This window comes from Salmo salar, chromosome ssa01 (assembly GCF_905237065.1).
Source record: "Salmo salar chromosome ssa01, Ssal_v3.1, whole genome shotgun sequence".
In the NCBI taxonomy this organism is placed as follows: domain Eukaryota; kingdom Metazoa; phylum Chordata; class Actinopteri; order Salmoniformes; family Salmonidae; genus Salmo; species Salmo salar.
Window position 1 is genome coordinate 96,064,210 of NC_059442.1, and position 19,971 is coordinate 96,084,180.

General features: G+C 44.4%; 1 protein-coding gene across 3 annotated transcripts in view; it reads left to right on the forward strand.

Moving 5' to 3' along the window:
- Window positions 1-19,971, forward strand: part of galt2 (Polypeptide N-acetylgalactosaminyltransferase 2) — a 138,103-nt gene that overhangs the window by 82,262 nt on the left and 35,870 nt on the right. For all 3 annotated transcript variants that reach the window (XR_001329933.2, XR_001329936.2, NM_001173688.1), the window contains 1 exon segment: window positions 12,992-13,145. Coding sequence is in view for 1 of the 3 variants with exons in the window: in NM_001173688.1 (NP_001167159.1) it covers window positions 12,992-13,145 (154 nt within the window). In the remaining 2 variants the exon portion in view is untranslated.

Sequence of the window (19,971 nt, forward strand, 5' to 3'; positions counted from 1 at the left end):
AACATGCTGGGTTGCTGCCAGAGTGTAAAGTGGTCCTAGCTGTACCCTGAATAATCAAACATTGAGACCAGAGAACGTGAGGACGTGGTCCACACGTTGAAATTGTTAAAGCTACAAGACCAGAAAATGGTAAGACCCTCAAACTCTCGACAAGTGAAGAAGATAAAGACTAGACTGGAGCATTCACATTCTGCAGCTGTGTATCTTTGTAAAGTAGTTTAGGAAACTCGACTAAAGACGAGAGGGAAGAACAGATCCCTCTCACCACCATAGGTACCTCTGATACATCCATCCTAATGAACACTCCAAGACAAAGACGCCAACAACTAAGGACATTGTGACCTCTGGACAACCAGAGACTTACATCGAACTACTCGCCATGTTTAAACAGAGAGACGACAGAGAAAGACATCTACACGTAAATATATGTTGCATTTCTAATCCAAATGAGCGGTTGTTAGGGTGCTAAATATTCTGACTACGGTGAGTGTAGTTTCCAAATGTATGTACGAGAAGTTGACGCTTCCTCTCCCTCTCCTTACATACCCCTCCCCTTTCCATTGTGTATCCATTTACATTTTACATTTTAGTCATTTAGCAGACGCTCTTATCCAGAGCGACTTACAAATTGGTGCATTCACCTATAATATCCAGTGGAACAACCACTTTACAATAGTGCATCTAAATCTTTTAAGGGGGGGGGGTTAGAAGGATTACTTCATCCTATCCCAGGTATTCCTTGAAGAGGTGGGGTTTCAGGTGTCTCCGGAAGGTGGTGATTGACTCCGCTGTCCTGGCGTCGTGAGGGAGCTTGTTCCACCATTGGGGTGCCAGAGCAGCAAACAGTTTTGACTGGGCTGAGCGGGAACTGTGCTTCCTCAGAGGTAGGGAGGCGAGCAGGCCAGAGGTGGATGAACGGAGTGCCCTTGTTTGGGTGTAGGGCCTGATCAGAGCCTGAAGGTACGGAGGTGCCGTTCCCCTCACAGCTCCGTAGGCAAGCACCATGGTCTTGTAGCGGATGCGAGCTTCGACTGGAAGCCAGTGGAGAGAGCGGAGGAGCGGGGTGACGTGAGAGAACTTGGGAAGGTTGAACACCAGACGGGCTGCGGCGTTCTGGATGAGTTGTAGGGGTTTAATGGCACAGGCAGGGGAGCCCAGCCAACAGCGAGTTGCAGTAATCCAGACGGGAGATGACAAGTGCCTGGATTAGGACCTGCGCCGCTTCCTGTGTGAGGCAGGGTCGTACTCTGCGAATGTTGTAGAGCATGAACCTACAGGATCGGGTCACCGCCTTGATGTTGGTGGAGAACGACAGGGTGTTGTCCAGGGTCACGCCAAGGCTCTTAGCACTCTGGGAGGAGGACACAAGGGAGTTGTCAACCGTGATGGCGAGATCATGGAGCGGGCAGTCCTTCCCCGGGAGGAAGAGTAGCTCCGTCTTGCCGAGGTTCAGCTTGAGGTGGTGATCCGTCATGCACACTGATATGTCTGCCAGACATGCAGAGATGCGATTCGCCACCTGGTTGTCAGAAGGGGGAAAGGAGAGGATTAATTGTGTGTCATCTGCATAGCAATGATATGAGAGACCATGTGAGGATATGACAGAGCCAAGTGACTTGGTGTATAGCGAGAATAGGAGTGGGCCAAGAACAGAGCCCTGGGGGACACCAGTGGTGAGAGCACGTGGTGCGGAGACAGATTCTCGCCACGCCACCTGGTAGGAGCGACCTGTCAGGTAGGACGCAATCCAAGCGTGCGCGGTGCCGGAGATGCCCAGCTCGGAGAGGGTGGAGAGGAGGATCTGATGCTTCACGGTATCAAAGGCAGCAGATAGGTCTAGAAGGATGAGAGCAGAGGAGAGAGAGTTAGCTTTAGCAGTGCGGAGAGCCTCCGTGACACAGAGAAGAGCAGTCTCAGTTGAATGCCCAGTCTTGAAACCTGACTGATTAGGATCAAGAAGGTCATTCTGAGAGAGATAGCAAGAGAGCTGGCCAAGGACGGCGCGTTCAAGAGTTTTGGAGAGAAAGGAAAGAAGGGATACTGGCCTGTAGTTGTTGACATCGGAGGGATCGAGTGTAGGTTTTTTCAGAAGGGGTGCAACTCTCGCTCTCTTGAAGACGGAAGGGACGTAGCCAGCGGTCAAGGATGCGTTGATGAGCGAGGTGAGGTAGGGGAGAAGGTCTCCGGAAATGGTCTGGAGAAGAGAGGAGGGGATAGGGTCAAGTGGGCAGGTTGTTGGGCGGCCGGCCGTCACAAGACGCGAAATTTCATCTGGAGAGAGAGGGGAGAAAGAGGTCAAAGCACAGGGTAGGGCAGTGTGAGCAGGACCAGCAGTGTCGTTTGACTTAGCAACGAGGATCGGATGTCGTCAACCTTCTTTTCAAAATGGTTGACGAAGTCATCCGCAGAGAGGGAGGAGGGGGGAGGGGGAGGAGGATTCAGGAGGGAGGAGAAGGTAGCAAAGAGCTTCCTAGGGTTAGAGGCAGATGCTTGGAGTTTAGAGTGGTAGAAAGTGGCTTTAGCAGCAGAGACAGAAGAGGAAAATGTAGAGAGGAGGGAGTGAAAGGATGCCAGGTCCGCAGGGGAGGCGAGTTTTCCTCCATTTCCGCTCGGCTGCCCGGAGCCCTGTTCTGTGAGCTCGCAGTGAGTCGTCGAGCCACGGAGCAGGAGGGGAGGACCGAGCCGGCCTGGAGGATAGGGGACAGAGGAAATCAAAGGATGCAGAGAGGGAGGAGAGGAGGGTTGAGGAGGCAGAATCAGGAGATAGGTTGGAGAAGGTTTGAGCAGAGGGAAGAGATGATAGGATGGAAGAGGAGAGAGTAGCGGGAGAGAGAGAGCGAAGGTTGGGACGGCGCAATACCATCCGAGTAGGGGGAGAGTGAGAAGTGTTGGATGAGAGCGAGAGGGAAAAGGATACAAGGTAGTGGTCGGAGACTTGGAGGGGAGTTGCAATGAGATTAGTGGAAGAACAGCATCTAGTAAAGATGAGGTCAAGCGTATTGCCTGCCTTGTGAGTAGGGGGGGAAGGTGAGAGGGTGAGGTCGAAAGAGGAGAGGAGTGGAAAGAAGGAGGCAGAGAGGAATGAGTCGAAGGTAGACGTGGGGAGGTTAAAGTCACCCAGAACTGTGAGAGGTGAGCCATCCTCAGGAAAGGAACTTATCAAGGCGTCAAGCTCATTGATGAACTCTCCAAGGGAACCTGGAGGGCGATAAATGATAAGGATGTTAAGCTTGAAAGGGCTGGTAACTGTGACAGCATGGAATTCAAATGAGGAGATAGACAGATGGGTCAGGGGAGAAAGAGAGAATGTCCACTTGGGAGAGATGAGGATTCCAGTGCCACCACCCCGCTGGCTCGATGCTCTAGGGGTATGCGAGAACACGTAGTCAGACGAGGAGAGAGCAGTAGGAGTAGCAGTGTTATCTGTGGTGATCCATGTTTCCGTCAGCGCCAGGAAGTCTAGGGACTGGAGGGTAGCATAGGCTGAGATGAACTCAGCCTTGTTGGCCGCAGACCGGCAGTTCCAGAGGCTGCCGGAGACCTGGAACTCCACGTGGGTCGTGCGCGCTGGGACCACCAGGTTAGAGTGGCAGCGGCCACGCGGTGTGGAGCGTTTGTATGGCCTGTGCAGAGGAGAGAGAACAGGGATAGGCAGACACATAGTAGACAAGCTACAGAAGAGGCTACGCTAATGCAAATGAGATTGGAGTGACAAGTGGACTACACGTCTCGAATGTTCAGGAAGTTAAGCTTACGTTGCAAAAATGTTATTGACTAAAATGATACAGTACTGCTGGCTGGTGGAGTAGGCTAGCTAGCAGTGGCTGCGTTGTTGACTTTGAACGTGTGGCTGGCTAGGTAACCTCGGTAGTTTCAGTACTACACCTTGTCATGATACAAAGCAACTTTGTAGCTAGCTAGCTAACATAACACTAATCAAGACGTTCCTTGTAGTGTATTTAGTTTCAACAATGCTGCTCGTCGGTAATAGTTGGCTAGGTTAGGAAAAATGGCGTCGCGGGGGACGGAAATAGCTGGCTAGCTAACCTCGATGGCTGGCTAGCTAACAATTATCAATTAACAATTATCAAGCTATGACAAAGACAACTAGGTAGCTAGCTAGGTAACACTGCACTAGTCAAATCGTTCCGTTGTGAAGTATTAGTAACTACAGTGCTGCTAGTCGGTAACGGATGGCTAGCTGGCAGTGGGTTAATGATGACTAGGTGTGTTGAGTAAGTCTGGCGCCGCGTCGCGGCTGGCTAGCACACCTCGATAATACTCAAACTCAAACTACACAATTATCTTAGATACAGAGACAGCACAGACAACTATGTAGCTGGCTAACTAACACTAACACCACACTAATCAAGTCGTTGTAATGTAATAGTTTCTGCGGTGCTGCTAGTCGGTAGAAGTTGGCTAGCTAACAGTGATGACTAGCTAGCTAGCAGCTAGCAGTGTTGACTACGTTAGGAGCACGAAGATAGCTAGCCTCGATAATTACTCAGTTACTCTAAACTACACAATTATCTTTGATACAAAGACGGCTATCCAAATGGTCATGTTTTTGTTAGTCCTCTAGGGACTGTTTTCATTGCATTATGTTAATCAATAATCAATACCGTGTGTTTTATGTATTTCTGTGTGATTATTTAGTTAGAAAATAAATAATTAAGACAAGTTGTGTATCGCTGATTCAGGGTTAGTGCAGATTTACAAAGTCAACAACGTTCAGAATGAGACTGATATGAGGAAATAATTAATAGTTGATTGTTATTGATGTAAGAGATATTTATATAATCATTAGAGTTTGTCGGGAGATAGTAACTCGGTATACAACTTTTCCCGTGGTGCCCCAAATTCCTAATGAGCTAATTGTTACATGATTAATTTAATGAAGTTATTTTTTTTATTTCACCTTTATTTAACCAGGTAGGCTAGTTGAGAACAAGTTCTCATTTGCAACTGCGACCTGGCCAAGATAAAGCATAGCAGTTAGACACACACACAACACAGAGTTACACATGGAATGAACAAAACGTACAGTCAATAATACAGTAGAAAAAAAGAAAACAAAAAGTCTATATACAGTGAGTGCAAGTTAGGTCAAATAAGGGAATTAAGGCAATAAATAGGCCATGGTGGCAAAGTAATTACAATATGGCAATTAAACACTGGAATGGTAGATGTGCAAGTAGAGCTACTGGGGTGCAAAAGGAGCAGAATTCATAAATACAGTATGGGGATGAGGTAGAGAACTGGAAGGAAAGGTGACCAAAGGAGGAATTGGCTTTGGGGGTGACCAGTGAGATATACCTGCTGGAGTGCATGCTACAAGTGGGTGCTGCTATGGTGACCAGCGAGCTGAGATAAGGCGGGGCTTTACCTAGCAGAGACTTGTAGATAACCTGTAGCCAGTGGGTTTGGCGACGAGTATGAAGTGAGGGCCAGCCAACGGGAGCGTATAGGTCGCAATGGTGGGTAGTGTATGGGGCTTTGGTGACAAAACGGATGGCACTGTGATAGACTGCATCCAGTTTGTTGAGTAGAGTGTTGGAGGCTATTTTATAGATGACATCGCCGAAGTCGAGGATCGGTAGGATGGTCAGTTTTACGAGGGTATGTTTGGCAGCATGAGTGAAGGATGCTTTGTTGCGAAATAGGAAGCCGATTCTAGATTTACTTTTGGATTGGAGATGCTTAATATGAGTCTGGAAGGAGAGTTTACAGTCTAGCCAGACACCCAGGTATTTGTTGTTATCCACTAAGTCAGAGCCGTCCAGAGTAGTGATGCTGGATGGGCGGACAGGTGCGGGCAATGATCGGTTGAATAGCATGCATTTAGTTTTATTTGCGTTTAAGAGCAGTTGGAAGCCATGGAAGGAGAGTTGTATGGCATTGAAGCTCGTCTGGAGATTAGTTAACACAGTGTCCAAAGAAGGGCCTGAAGTATACAGAATGGTGTCATCTGCGTAGAGGTTGATCAGAGAATCACCAGCAGCAAGAGCGACATCATTGATGTATACAGAGAAGAGAGTCGGCCCAAGATTTGAACCCTGTGGCACCCCCATAGAGACTGCCAGAGGTCCGGATAACAGGCACTCCGATTTGACACACAGAACTCTATAGGAGAAGTAGTTGGTGAACCAGGCAAGGCAGTCATTTGAGAAACCAAGGCTGTTGAGTCTGCCAATAAGAATGTGGTGATTGACAGAGTCGAAAGCCTTGGCCAGGTCGATAAATACAGCTGCATAGTAATGTCTCATCGATGGCGGTTATGATATTGTTAAGGACTTTGAGCATGGCTGAGGTGCACCCATGACCGGCTCTGAAACCAGATTGCATAGCGGAGAAGGTACGGTGTGATTCAAAATGGTCAGTAATCTGTTTGTTAACTTGGCTTTCGAAGACCTTAGAGATGCAGGTTAGGATAGATATAGGTCTGTAGCAGTTTGGGTCTAGAGTGTCTCCCCCTTTGAAGAGGGGGATGACCGCGGCAGCTTTCCAATCTTTGGGAATCTCAGACAATACGAAAGAGAGGTTGAACAGGCTAGTAATAGGGGTTGCAACAATTTCGGCAGATAATTTTGGAAAGAGAGGGTCCAGATTGTCTAGCCCGGCTGATTTTATAGGGGTCCAGATTTTGCAGCTCTTTCAGAACATCAGCTATCTGGATATGGGTGAAGAAGAAATGGTGGGGGCTTGGGCGGGTTGCTGTGGAGGGTGCCGGGCAGTTGACCGGGGTAGGGGTAGCCAGGTGGAAAGCATGGCCAGCCGTAGAGGAATGCTTATTGAAATTCTCAATTATAGTGGATTTATCGGTTGTAACAGTGTTTCCTAGCCTCAGAGCAGTGGGTATCTGGGAGGAGGTGCTCTTATTCTCCATGGACTTTAGTGTCCCAGAACTTTTTTTAGTTTGTGTTGCAGGAAGCAAATTTCTGCTTGAAAAAGCTAGTCTTGGCTTTTCTAACTGCGTGTGTATACTGGTTTCTAACTTCCCTGAAAAGTTGCATATCACGGGGGCTATTCGATGCTAATGCAGAACGCCACAGGATGTTTTTGTGCTGGTCAAGGGCAGACAGGTCTGGAGTGAACCAAGGCCTATATCTATTCCTGGTTCTACATTTTTGAATGGGGCATGCTTATTTAAGATGGTGAGGAAGGCACTTTTAAAGAACCAGGCATCCTCTACTGTTGGTATGAGGTCGATGTCATTCCAGGATACCCCGGCCAGGTCGATTAGAAAGGCCTGCTCGCAGGAGTGTTTAAGGGAGCGTTTGACAGTGATGAGTGGTGGTCGTTACGGATGCAGGCAGAGGCAGTGATCGGTGAGATCTTGGTTGAAAACAGTGGAGGTGTATTTGGAAGGCGAGTTAGTTAGGATGATATCTATGAGGGTGCCCGTGTTTACCGATTTGGGGTTATACCTGGTGGGTTCCTTGATGATTTGTGTGAGGTTGAGGGCATCAAGCTTAGATTGTAGATTGTAGGATGGCTGGGGTGTTAAGCATATCCTAGTTTAGGTCACCTAACAGAACGAACTCTGAGGCTAGATGGGGGGCGATCAATTCACAAATGGTGTCCAGGGCACAGATGGGAGCGGAGGGGGGTCGATAGCAGGCGGCAACAGTGAGAGACTTATTTCTGGAGAGATTCATTTTTAAACTTAGAAGTTCGAACTGTTTGGGTATAGACCTTGACAGTATGACAGAACTTTGCAGGCTATCTCTGCAGTAGATTGCAACTCCTCCGCCTTTGGCAGTTCTATCTTGACGAAAAATGTTGTAGTTGGGTATGGAAATCTCAGAATTTTTGGTGTCCTTCCTAAGCCAGGATTCAGACACGGAAAGGACATCAGGGTTGGCGGAGTGTGCTAAAGCAGTGAGGAAAACAAACTTAGGGAGGAGGCTTCTGATGTTGACATGCATGAAATCAAGGCTTTTTTGATCACAGAAGTCAACAAATGAGGGTGCCTGGGGACATGCAGGGCCTGGGTTTACCTCCACATCACCCGAGGAACAGAGGAGGAGTAGGATGAGGGTACAGCTGAAGGCTATCAAAACTGTTTGCCTAGAGCGTTGGGGACAAAGAATAAAAGGAGCGGATTTCTGGGCGTGGTAGATTAGATTCAGGGCATAATGTGCAGACAGGGGTTTGGTGGGGTGCGGGTACAGCAGAGGTAAGCCCAGGCACTGAGTGATGATGAGAGGCTGTATCTCTGGACATGCTGGTTATAATGGGTGAGGTCATCGCATGTGCGGGAGGTGGGACAAAGGAGGTAACTTAGGTATGATGAGTGGAACTAGGGGCTCCATTGTAAACTAAAACAATAACTAACCTAAGCAACAGTATATAAGGCATATTGACATTTGAGAGAGACATACAGCGAGGCATAAAGTAATCACAGGTGTTGATTGGGAGAGCTAGCCAGACAACGGGTGAGACAACAGCTGATCAGCTCAAACCACAACAACAGGTAAAATGGCGATGACTGGACAGAGAGGGTCGGTTAACTACACACACAGCCTGAGTTCGCGGCTGTGGCCGACAGATAAACAAATAATAAACAGAATGGAGTACCGTGATTAATGGACAGTTCAGCAGGCATCAGCTATGTAGCCAAGTGATCATAGGGTCCAGGGGGCAGCGGTAGATGGAACAGGGAGGCCGCGGAGTAGTCGCTACTACGCTAGCATGCGGGCGACACGGCGCTTAACCTGTTAGGGCTAGGGGGCAGTATTGACACGGCTGGATAAAAAACATACCCGATTTAATCTGGTTACCACTCCTACCCAGTAACTAGAATATGCATATACTTATTACATATGGATAGAAAACACCCTAAATTTTCTAAAACTGTTTGAATGGTGTCTGTGAGTATAACAGAACTCAAATGGCAGGTCAAAACCTGAGAGATTCCTTTACAGGAAGTGGCCTGTCTGACCATTTCTTGAGCTTCTTTTCCATCTCTATCATTTACTAAGGATCTCTGCTCTAACGTGACACTTCCCACGTCGTCCATAGGCGCTCAGAGCCCGGGAAAAAACAGAATGTCGTCATTCCAGCCCCAGGCTGAAACACATTATCGCCTTTCTCAAGTGGCCGATCAAGGGACACGGGCTTATGCGCGTGACCCCGACCGCCCCCGCCTTTGGGATTTTTTTCCTCTGTTTGCCGAAAAGGAGATTCCCTGTCGGAATATTATCGCTTTTCTACGAGAAAAGTGTCGTAAAAATTGATTTTAAACAGCGGTTGACATGCTTCGAAGTACGGTAATGGAATATTTAGAATTTTATTGTCACGAATTGCGCCATGCGCGTGACACTTCTTTACTATTTCGGATAGTGTCTGGAACGCACGAACAAAACGCTGCTATTCGGATATAACGATGGATTATTTTGGACCAAACCAACATTTGTTATTGAAGTAGCAGTCCTGGGTGTGCATTCTGACGAAGACAACAAAAGGTAATCAAACTTTTATAATAGTAAATATGATTATGGTGAGTGCTAAACTTGCCGGGTGTCTAAATAGCGAGCCCGTGAAGCCTGGGCTATGTACTTAGAATATTGCAAAATGTGCTTTCACCAAAAAGCTATTTTAAAATCGGACATATCGAGTGCATAGAGGAGGTCTGTATCTATAATTCTTAAAATAATTGTTATGCTTTTTGTGAACGTTTATCGTGAGTAATTTAATAAAATGTTAGCGAATTCCCCGGAAGTTTGCTAGTTCTGAACGTCACATGCTAATGTAAAAAGCTGGTTTTTGATATAAATATGAACTTGATTGAACAAAACATGCATGTATTGTATAACATAATGTCCTAGGGTTGTCATCTGATGAAGATCATCAAAGGTGAGTGCTGCATTTAGCTGTCTTCTGGGTTTTGGTGACATTATATGCTGGCTTGAAAAATGGGTGTCTGATTATTTCTGGCTTGGTACTCTGCTGACATAATCTAATGTTTTGCTTTCGTTGTAAAGCCTTTTTGAAATCGGACAGTGTGGTTAGATTAACGAGAGTCTTGTCTTTAAATAGCTGTAAAATAGTCATATGTTTGAGAAATTGAAGTAATAGGATTTTTAAGGTTTTGAAAATCGCGCCACAGGCTGGCAGTGGCTGTTACGTAGGTGGGACGCAAGCGTCCCACCTAGCCCATAGAGGTTAAAACGTGCAAAAGTACTTGAGGCTGTGAACAAGCGATTCAGTGGCATTCTCTCTGAACCTCTTTACTCTGTCGCCACCATGCTTGATGTTAGGTACAAGGACTGCTACTTCGATGCAGACAGTGTTTACGTGAAATATTACATACACAGCTGGACAAGCTGGAAACGGACACAGTGACAGTGCTCACCGAGGAAGAGAGGCCACAGACAGACAGTGCTGAAACTTCACTGCTTGACATGTATGATGAAATCCTGGTTGAGAATGAAACTAATGAATAATTAAACATCACAGCAAGCAAGTGAAAGAAATAGGTTTTGATTATGTTTTACTGGTAATGGGGACACACGTAAATGCCAACAAAATAACTTTTTGGTGTGTGTGTGTAACCTTTATTTAACTAGGCAAGTCAGTTAAGAATTTTTTCATTTATTTATTCATATTTACAATGACAGCCTACACCGGCCAAACCCGGATGACACTGGGCCAATTGTGCGCCGCCTTATGGGACTCCCAATCACGGCCGGATGTGATACAGCCTTGATTCGAGCCAGGAACTGTAGTGACGCCTCTTGCACTGAGATGCTGTGCCTTAGACCTGTGTGAGAGTGAGTGAACTACTTAACTGTACTAGAATGCTTAAAAAGGCCGCAAAAATGTTAAATATAGGTATAGTTTTTTGGGGGGGGAAAGGAAAATAGCGGTTATCGGTATCGGCCAAAAATGTCATATCAGTGCATCCCTAGTTATTATTGTAACTTTAGTAGTTTTACAAATGTTGGGCTATATGTTTTGATTTTAAATACATTGTAAGGCTGCATGATGCGACTCTAATGAGGATTTGAAAAAAGTCGCTTGTAAGGCATGAGGTCTGCTTTGTTTTTGTGCGCAGGCTGTACACAGTTCATTAGTCTCTCATTCACAATTTGACAAGCACTTTATAATGTCTCGAATTTCACGGCAGCATCCCTTTTGTGTGGCCGTAATGCACGCTAAAAAAATCCATGTTTGTTGTGGCCGTTGTGCCCTTGGCCCGGAGCGCTGCTTTGTACCCTTCTCCCTGAGTGCTGCGCGCTCCGAAGCACCTCTCACTCACATAGCTCTCCATCACGTGATCTGGTCTTTCTTACAGGCTAAAGTGAAGACACATCAGGGACGCAACTGCCCGCGTCCTTATCCAATTCCGAGGTGTGTATTGGAAGAACTGTACACATTTAATTTTCGTCAGCCAACAAGATGAGAAGGCTTAGTGAACAGCAAAAGCTCTAGCCTATGTCAATCTACTATCCCCCATAGTATAAAAGTTGACCTATTCTGTGCGAGAAATAAATATTCCAAAGTTTGGGACAGTTGTGGGATGTGATAGATCCCAAATTAATACAACCACTAGCATCAAAAAAACTTTTTCATCCAGTGTGGCTTACGCAACACATCAAAGTTTAGCTTTAAATGTTAATAAACTTTTAGGCTATTTCTTCACATTATATAAGCGCAGCAATGTGCACATATTGTTCCTCAGTTCTTTAAAGTGATAAAATGAAGCTACTGTATAAGGGATCGTTGTATACAATATGTTCAAATGGTGGAACAAGCTTCCCCCTACTAGCTCTGACTTTGCTGATAAATATTTTCAGGTAAAATGTACTTGATACGATTGTCATATGTGGTTGTCTCACTTTGCTATCTTAAGATGAATGCACTAACTTAGTCGCTCTGGATAAGAGAATCTGCTAAACGACTCAAATGTAATGTTCCGGAATTTACTGCATGGAGGATTTGATTTCCTCTTTACAAATCTAGTCCCATCATTGCCAGCAGGCCATGCTCATTAACACAGCCTTAACTGCTGCTATTAGCAAAATAACAAGTGACCTAATAACTTAATGTCTTACTTATGTTTATTTTATTTATTTAACCTTTTATTTAACTAGGCATTAAGGTATATGAAGATATTTGATGTAAAAATAACAGATTACAACAAAATGTGCTACTGCGTGTCTGTGGATTGTGATGACATAAGACTGAACCATTTAATAGACTGCACCATTAATTTCATAGATAGTCATCTGTGGCTTCTGTTAATCATGGAAATGACAAGGTCAACTGCTTTTTGTCTCCAAGCTTAGTCAGTTATAATGCCCCCTGCATGCAATTTACCATTTCTGTGGAACAATTAGCATCTGAGACGGATTATTCTCAGACCTTCCTAATTGTCATGCTGAAGACAAGCTGTCAGAGCTCAATGAGATTAATTACTCATGGTCTTTTTTTCTCTGCGTGCCCCCACCCTGTCTGACAGATAATGTAATCGAATGCTGCCGTATGTTTTAGAGGCTTCATTAACATAACAGCTGCATTAGTGTTTAGCCACACTGATATCCAGTGTTTATGTGGGGACATGTTTTCATATGTTGTTGTGACAAGAATTACAATTACACATGGCATTTTATTTAGCTTTTTATTTAAATGTATAATAATCTGACTAGGCTGTGTGTGTGCTCCTGCGAGAGAAGAAGCAAAAGAGACGCAGGTAGCTTGTATGTAGCTGACTGCAGGCTCTTATTACAGTTTGGGAAAGTCTTTGTAATGTAGCTGACTGCAGGCTCTTATTACAGTTTGGGAAAGTCTCAAATTATCTGTGAGCTCTGGAATGTGCAAAATAAACACAAAGGTTCACTTGTGATGAAACTGCAACCAGAAGGTGCTAGCAGCTGTTTTCTGCCCAGTAAGAGGGAGGGCGGTTAGAACATGTTTATTTACTGTGCTGCAGTCCATTGTACTGTCTTAATTTCCTCTCCTGTGTGTCTGCTCTGGTCTGCAGGCAAGGTGAGATGGCAAGACTTTGACCAGGACCTATATGTTGGTGCTACGGTGGTGCGGCCAGGGCAGGATCCCTACGCCCGCAACAAGTTCAACCAGGTGGAGAGTGACAAGCTGAGGATGGACCGCGGAGTCCCTGACACCAGACACGACCAGTAAGTCTCCATTCCACCTCAGTCATGGGTGGAATTGAGTGGGAAACACATGAGTACAGAATTAAAGAATTTTAGCTCAATTCATGGTGATTTTACTGCAGTGAGTAGTTGAGTGAATGTCTTATGGGGGAAAAACTGGGACCTCATGCTGTCATCTGATTACCAGGAGGGCAACATTAATCAGAGACAGAAGTATACATTTTTATTTTTCTTCCTCCTTAGCCTAACGACAGGGTTTCTTCTGCTGGCGCCTCAATATAACCTAACTAAGCCTCACAATAACGCTGGACTGAGTTTCTTCTGCTGGAACCTCAATATAACCTAACTAAGCCTCACAATAACACTGGACTGAGTTTCTTCTGCTGGAACCTCAATATAACCTAACTAAGCCTCACAATAACGCTGGACAGTCTAGCAGAGACCTTTGGCACAATCATCTGAAGCTACCAATTGGCTCACCCACTCACTGCCCAAAGATCTAAGTAAATGCAGGTCCTCTGGGAAAAAAATACAGGCGAGTAGATGGCTTATTGTGGGGGGTCAGGATAGTAGATTGATAGCGAATTACCCTTCAATTTTCTTCCTTGTTGAAGCAGTTGATGTTGATCAATGGTGCCTGTTAGCAGTTGATGTTGATCTATGGTGCATGTTAGCAGTTGATGATGAATCCATGGTGCCTGTTAGCAGTTGATGTTGATCAATGGTGCCTGTTAGCAGTTGATGTTGATTGATGGTGCCTGTTAGCAGTTTATGTTGATTGATGGTGCCTGTTAGCAGTTGATGTTGATTGATGGTGCCTGTTAGCAGTTGATGTTGATTGATGGTGCCTGTTAGCAGTTGATGTTCATCCATGGTGCCTGTTAGCAGTTGATGAATCCATGGTGCCTGTTAGCAGTTGATGATGAATCCATGGTGCCTGTTAGCAGTTGATGATGAATCCATGGTGTCTGTTAGCAGTTCATGCTGCAGTTGGTGCCTGTAGTTCTTTGAGGTCCAACAGTGTCCAACTGTATTTATGTCTGTGCTTTTGATGTTTGCTCAGGATGGGCCAGGGCCCAGTTTCCCAGTGCCAGGGCTCAGTTTCCCAAAAGCATCTGAACGCTAAGTTCATCGTTAGCACCTTCGTAGGAGCATCATTAAATCTCTGAGCTGTTTCTCAAAACCATTGTTACTAAATATTTTGTATTTGTTTTTATAATGGAGCCCCATTAGCTATTGCCAAAGCAGCAGCTACTCTTCCTGGCGTCCAGCAAAATTAAGGCAGTTTATACAATTTTAAAAACATTACAATACATTCACAGATTTCACAACACACTGTGTGCCCTCAGGCCCCTACTCCACCACTACCACATATCTACAGTACAAAATCCATGTGTATGTATCGTGTGTATGTATGTGTCTGTGCCTATGTTTGTTGCTTCACAGTCCCCGCCGTTCCATAAGGTATTTTTTTTATCTGTTTTTTAAATCAAAATGTAGTGCTTGCGTTACTTGATGTGGTACTGTGTGCCTCCCATAGTCTGTTCTGGACTTGGGGACTGTGAAGAGACGTCTTGTGGGGTATGCATGAGTGTCCGAGCTGTGTGCCAGTAGTTTAGACAGACAGATCGGTGCATTCAACATGTCAATACCTCTCATAACTCCAAGCAGTTTAGTCGTCTCATAACTCCAAGCAGTTTAGTCGTCTCAACTTGCTCAATTTCCACATGATTTATTACAAGATTTAGTTGAGTTTTAAGGTTTAGTGAGTGTTTGGTTCCAAATACAATGCTTTTAGTATTAGAAATATTTAGGGCTAACTTATTCCTTGCCACCCACTCTGAAACTAATTGCAGCTCTTTGTTGAGTGTTGCAGTCATTTCAGTCACTGTAGTTGCTGACGTGTATAGTGTTGAGTCATCCGCATACATAGACACTCTGACTTTACTCAGTCAGTGGCATGTCGTTAGTAAAAATTTAAAAAAGCAAGGGGCCTAAACAGCTACCTTGGGGAATTCCTGATTGTAACTGAATTATATTTGAGAGGTGTCCATTTAAGAACACCCTCTGTGTTCTATTAGACAAGTAACTCTATATGCACATTATAGCAGGAGATGTAAAGCCATAACACATACGTTTTTCCAGCAGCAGACCATGATCGATAATTTATCTCAGCCAATCATCAGTCATTTGTGTAAGTGCTGTGCTTGTTGAGTTTCCTTCCCTATAAGCATGCTGAAATTCTGTTGTCAATTAGTTTACTGTGAAATAAAATTTTATCTGGTCAAACACAATTTTTTCCAGAAGTTTACTAAGGGTTGGTAACATGCTGGTTGGTTGGCAATTTGAGCCAGTAAAGGGGGCTTTACTATTCTTGGTAAGCAGAATGACTTTAGCTTCCCTCCAGGCCTGAGGGCACACACTCTCTGGTAGGCTTAAATTGAAGATGCGGCAATATCGTCTGCTATTATCCTCAGTAATTTTCCATCCAGATTGTCAGCCCCCGGTGGCTTGTCATTGTTGAAAGACAACAATACTTTTTTACTTCTTCCACACTGACTTTACAGAATTCAAAAGTACAATTCTTGTCTTTCATAATTTGGTCCAATATACTTGGATGTGTTGTGTCAGTGTTTGTTGCTGGCAGGTCATCCCTAAGTTTATCTTGCCAATGAAAGTCATTAAAGTAGTTTGCAATATCAGTGGGCTTTGTGATGAATGAAGGAGCCGAGTTGTCTTTTTTTCCCAAAATGTAATTTAAGGTGCCACCAAAGCTTTTTACTATCATTCTTTATATAATTTGTCTTTGTATCATAGTGTAGTTTCTTTTTTATTTAATTTAGTCACATGATTTCTTAATTCCAATCAGTTGGGCTGCCAGACTTTATTGCCATACCTTTTGCCTCATCCCTCTCAACCATACCATTTTTAAATTCCTCATCAATCCAAGGGGATTTAACAACAGTTTTTATAGTAATTTTCTTAACTTCTCTGGGCAACGTCCCACCCTAGTCAACAGCCAGTGGAATCGCGTCACACGAAATACAAATACCTCATAAATGCTATAACTTCAATTTCTCAAACATATGACTATTTTACACCATTTTATAGATACACCTCTCCTGAATCGAACCACGTTGTCCGATTTCAAAAAGGCTTTACAGCAAAAGCAAAACATTAGATTATGTTAGGAGAGTACCCTGCCAAAAATAATCACACTGCCATTTTCAAAGCAACTAGCATGCATCACAAATACCCAAAACACAGCTAAATGCAGCACTAACCTTTGACAACCTTCATCAGATGACACTCCTAGGACATCATGTTACACAATACATGCATTTTTTGTTCGATAAAGTTCATATTTATATATAAAAACAGCATTTTACATCGGCACGTGACGTTCAGAAAATATTTTCCCTCAAATGCTTCCGGTGAATCAGCGCTACAATTTACAAAATTACTATTTGAAAACATTGGTAAAATATAATATTGTCGTTCAAAGAATTATAGATGAACATCTCGTGAATGCAACCGTATTGCCAGATTTAAAAATAACTTTACTGGGAAATCACACTTTGCAATAAACGAGGTGCTATGCTCAGAAAAATAGGCTAGGCGATACAGGTTAGCGCCATCTTGGACTCATCTAAAATCAAATATACTATTGTAAATATTCACTTACCTTTGATTATCTTCATCAGAAGGCACTTCCAGAAATCCCAGTTCCACAACAAATGTAGTTTTGTTCGAAAAAGTTAATAATTTATGTCCCAATAGCTCCTTCTTGTTAGCGCGTTCCGAAGGCTACTCAAAATGTACGAAGCGCGCGGGACTTGTCGTCACGAATGTGCAAAAAAAATGTCTTTATTTTTGTTCAAACATGTCGAACGTTGTATAACATAAATCTTTAGGGCCTTTTTCAATCAGAACTTCAATAATATTCAAGGCGGACGATTGCATTGTCTTACTAAACGTTTCGGAACGAGAGAGTACCCACGGGCACGCGCATCATAGTAGTAATGGCCCTCCCTCTATGACAAACTTTCCAGGCCTCTCGTTCGGTCAGTTTTTACCGGAGAAGACTCAAACCACTTTGTAAAGACTGTTGACATCTAGTGGAAGCCATAGGAAGTGCTAAATGATTAATAAGTCCCTGTGTGTTTCAATGGCAAAGGCTTGAAAGTGATTCCACACATCAGATTTCCACTTCCTGTTAGGATTTGTCTCAGGGTTTTGACTGCCATATGAGTTCTGTTATACTCACAGACACCATTCAAACAGTTTTAGAGACTTTTGAGTGTTTTCTATCCAAATCTACTAATTATATGCATATTCTCGTTTCTGGGTAAGAGTAGTAACCAGTTTAAATCGGGTATGTTTTTTTATCCGGCTGTGAAAATACTGCCCCCTATCCCCAACAGGTTAATGGGTGCGTGTTTATTAGTAACTGGAATAAGTAGTTTCATAAATGCGTCAAGTGCAGCATCTGGTTTCTCCTCATTACACACCACAGACCAGCAAATACTCTTTACATCATCAACATATGAATCACTACAAAACTTTTTGTATAACCTCTTATTATTACGCCCAGCCTTTGGAACTTTGGTTTTCCTAGATATGGCTATTATCAAATCAAATGTATTTATAAAGCCCTTTTTACATCAGCTGATATCTAAGTGCTGTACAGAAACCCAGCCTAAAACCCCAAACAGCAAGCAATGCAGGTGTAGAAGCACGGTGGCTAGGAAAAACTCCCTAGAAGGCCAGAACCTAGGAAGAAACCTAGAGAGGAACCAGGCTATGAGGGGTGGCCAGTCCTCTTCTGGCTGTGGCGATTATAACAGAACATGGCCAAGATTTTCAAATGTTCATAAATGACCAGCAGGGTCAAATAATAATAATCACAGTGGATGTTGAGGGTGCAACAGGTCAGCACCTCAGGAGTAAATGTCAGTTGGCTTTTCATAGCCGATCATTCAGAGTATCTCTACCGCTCCTGCTGTCTCTAGAGAGTTGAAAACAGCAGGTCTGGGACAGGTAGCACGTCCGGTGAACAGGTCAGGGTTCCATAGCCGCAGGCAGAACAGTTGAAACTGGAGTAGCAGCACGGCCAGGTGGACTGGGGAGAGCAAGGAGTCATCAGGCCAGGTAGTCCTGAGGCATGGTCCTAGGGCTCAGGTCCTCCGAGAGAGAAAGAAAGAGAATTAGAGAGATCATACTTAAATTCACAAAGGACACCGGATAAGACAGGAGAAATACTCCAGATATAAGACTGATCCTAGCCCCCCGACACATAAACTACTGCAGCATAAATACTGGAGGCTGAGACAGGAGGGGTCGGGAGACACTGTGGCCCCATCCGACAATACCCCCGGACAGGGCCAAAAATGCAGGATATAACCTCACTCACTTTGCCAAAGCACAGCCCTTACACCACTAGAGGGATATCTTCAACTTTAGGTGAGGCTGATGAACCTGTAGCCATATTATTTAACATTAGATCATCTGTAAGCTTTACAGGAATGTGGTTCTGAATATAGACCGCAACACCGCCCCCTTTGGCATTTCTGTCTTTTTGGTAGATGTTATAACCATGTATTGCTACCACTGTATCATCAAAGGTATTTTCAAAGATAGTCAGAATATGAATGTCATCTGTTACAAGCAAGTTATTCACTTCATGGACCTTGTTTCTTAGGCTACATATGTTAATATGGGCTATTTTTTTTAGCACTTTTCCAGGTTGTTTTATTGCTTTTAATGCTTTACCGAGAAGCTTATCAGAGGTAGACTTACTCATGTTATTTACATTGGAGCTGATAGTACAGGGTGAGCTGCATAAAGTGGTCTTCCTACTATTGCACACCACCTCAGTGCTAACAGTGTAACTGTGGTTTATAGGCTCATGATTACTGCTTACAATAGCTGTAGGATAAACAGATGTATTCGGTGCAATTAGGGGTACATAAATATAATTACTTACATTGTTTGCCAATGCCCCTAAGATCATGTACATTTGATGCAGCATTATGATGACTCATTGTCACAATGGTAGGGTTTAACTGAGCTGGTCTTGGATCATTTACCAGTCATTGTTTCAACGCAGCCTTGAAATGCGTGGACAGAGTCCAGGAGCCAAGATGATTTGGATGGACTCCCGTCATTCCTGTAGAGTATCTTCTGTTTCCAGAATGTGTCGAAGTTATCAATAAAAGTGACTCTAGCAGACCAGACCTACAGTAATCTTTTAGACTGCTGGCATTAAATATCTGGCTGCCTAATCTTTCACACCAGCGGCCCAACGATGGTACTGGACCTGACATTATATTTTTTGGGGGGTCTTTTAATGCTACAATCAGTCATTTAAAATCCATTTTCAAATGCTCCGAGCTAGCCCTCCTGATGTCGTTTGACCCCACATGGACTACGACAGTGTCAGCTCCCGGCATCTGTCGTCGAACAGTCAGAAGCAGCCTTGTTATGTCCTGTACTCGTGCTCCTGTGTAGCACAGGGTTTTTGCCTTGGGGACTGAGATGTTTCTCACCATAGAGCTGCCTATGATGACAGCTGGTGTTGTTGAATGGGCCGGTCTCTCAGGCAGCCTCACGGTCTGGTGAGGCTGGGAGCTCCGAGGATCTGAACCCGAGGTAGAAGCCACTGGAGAGGGAGACAGAGCCGAGGACAAAGACGCAGGTACCTCCGGATCCGATCTTGATTGGGAAGCCACCAAGGATGAAGTCGCCGGAACCTCTGGATCCAAAGCGGCAAAGCTGTTTCTGGTCTGTCAGTTCCGGGCTCAACATCTCCATGGAGACTCCCATTGCCAGAGGGTGCCTTCTTTGA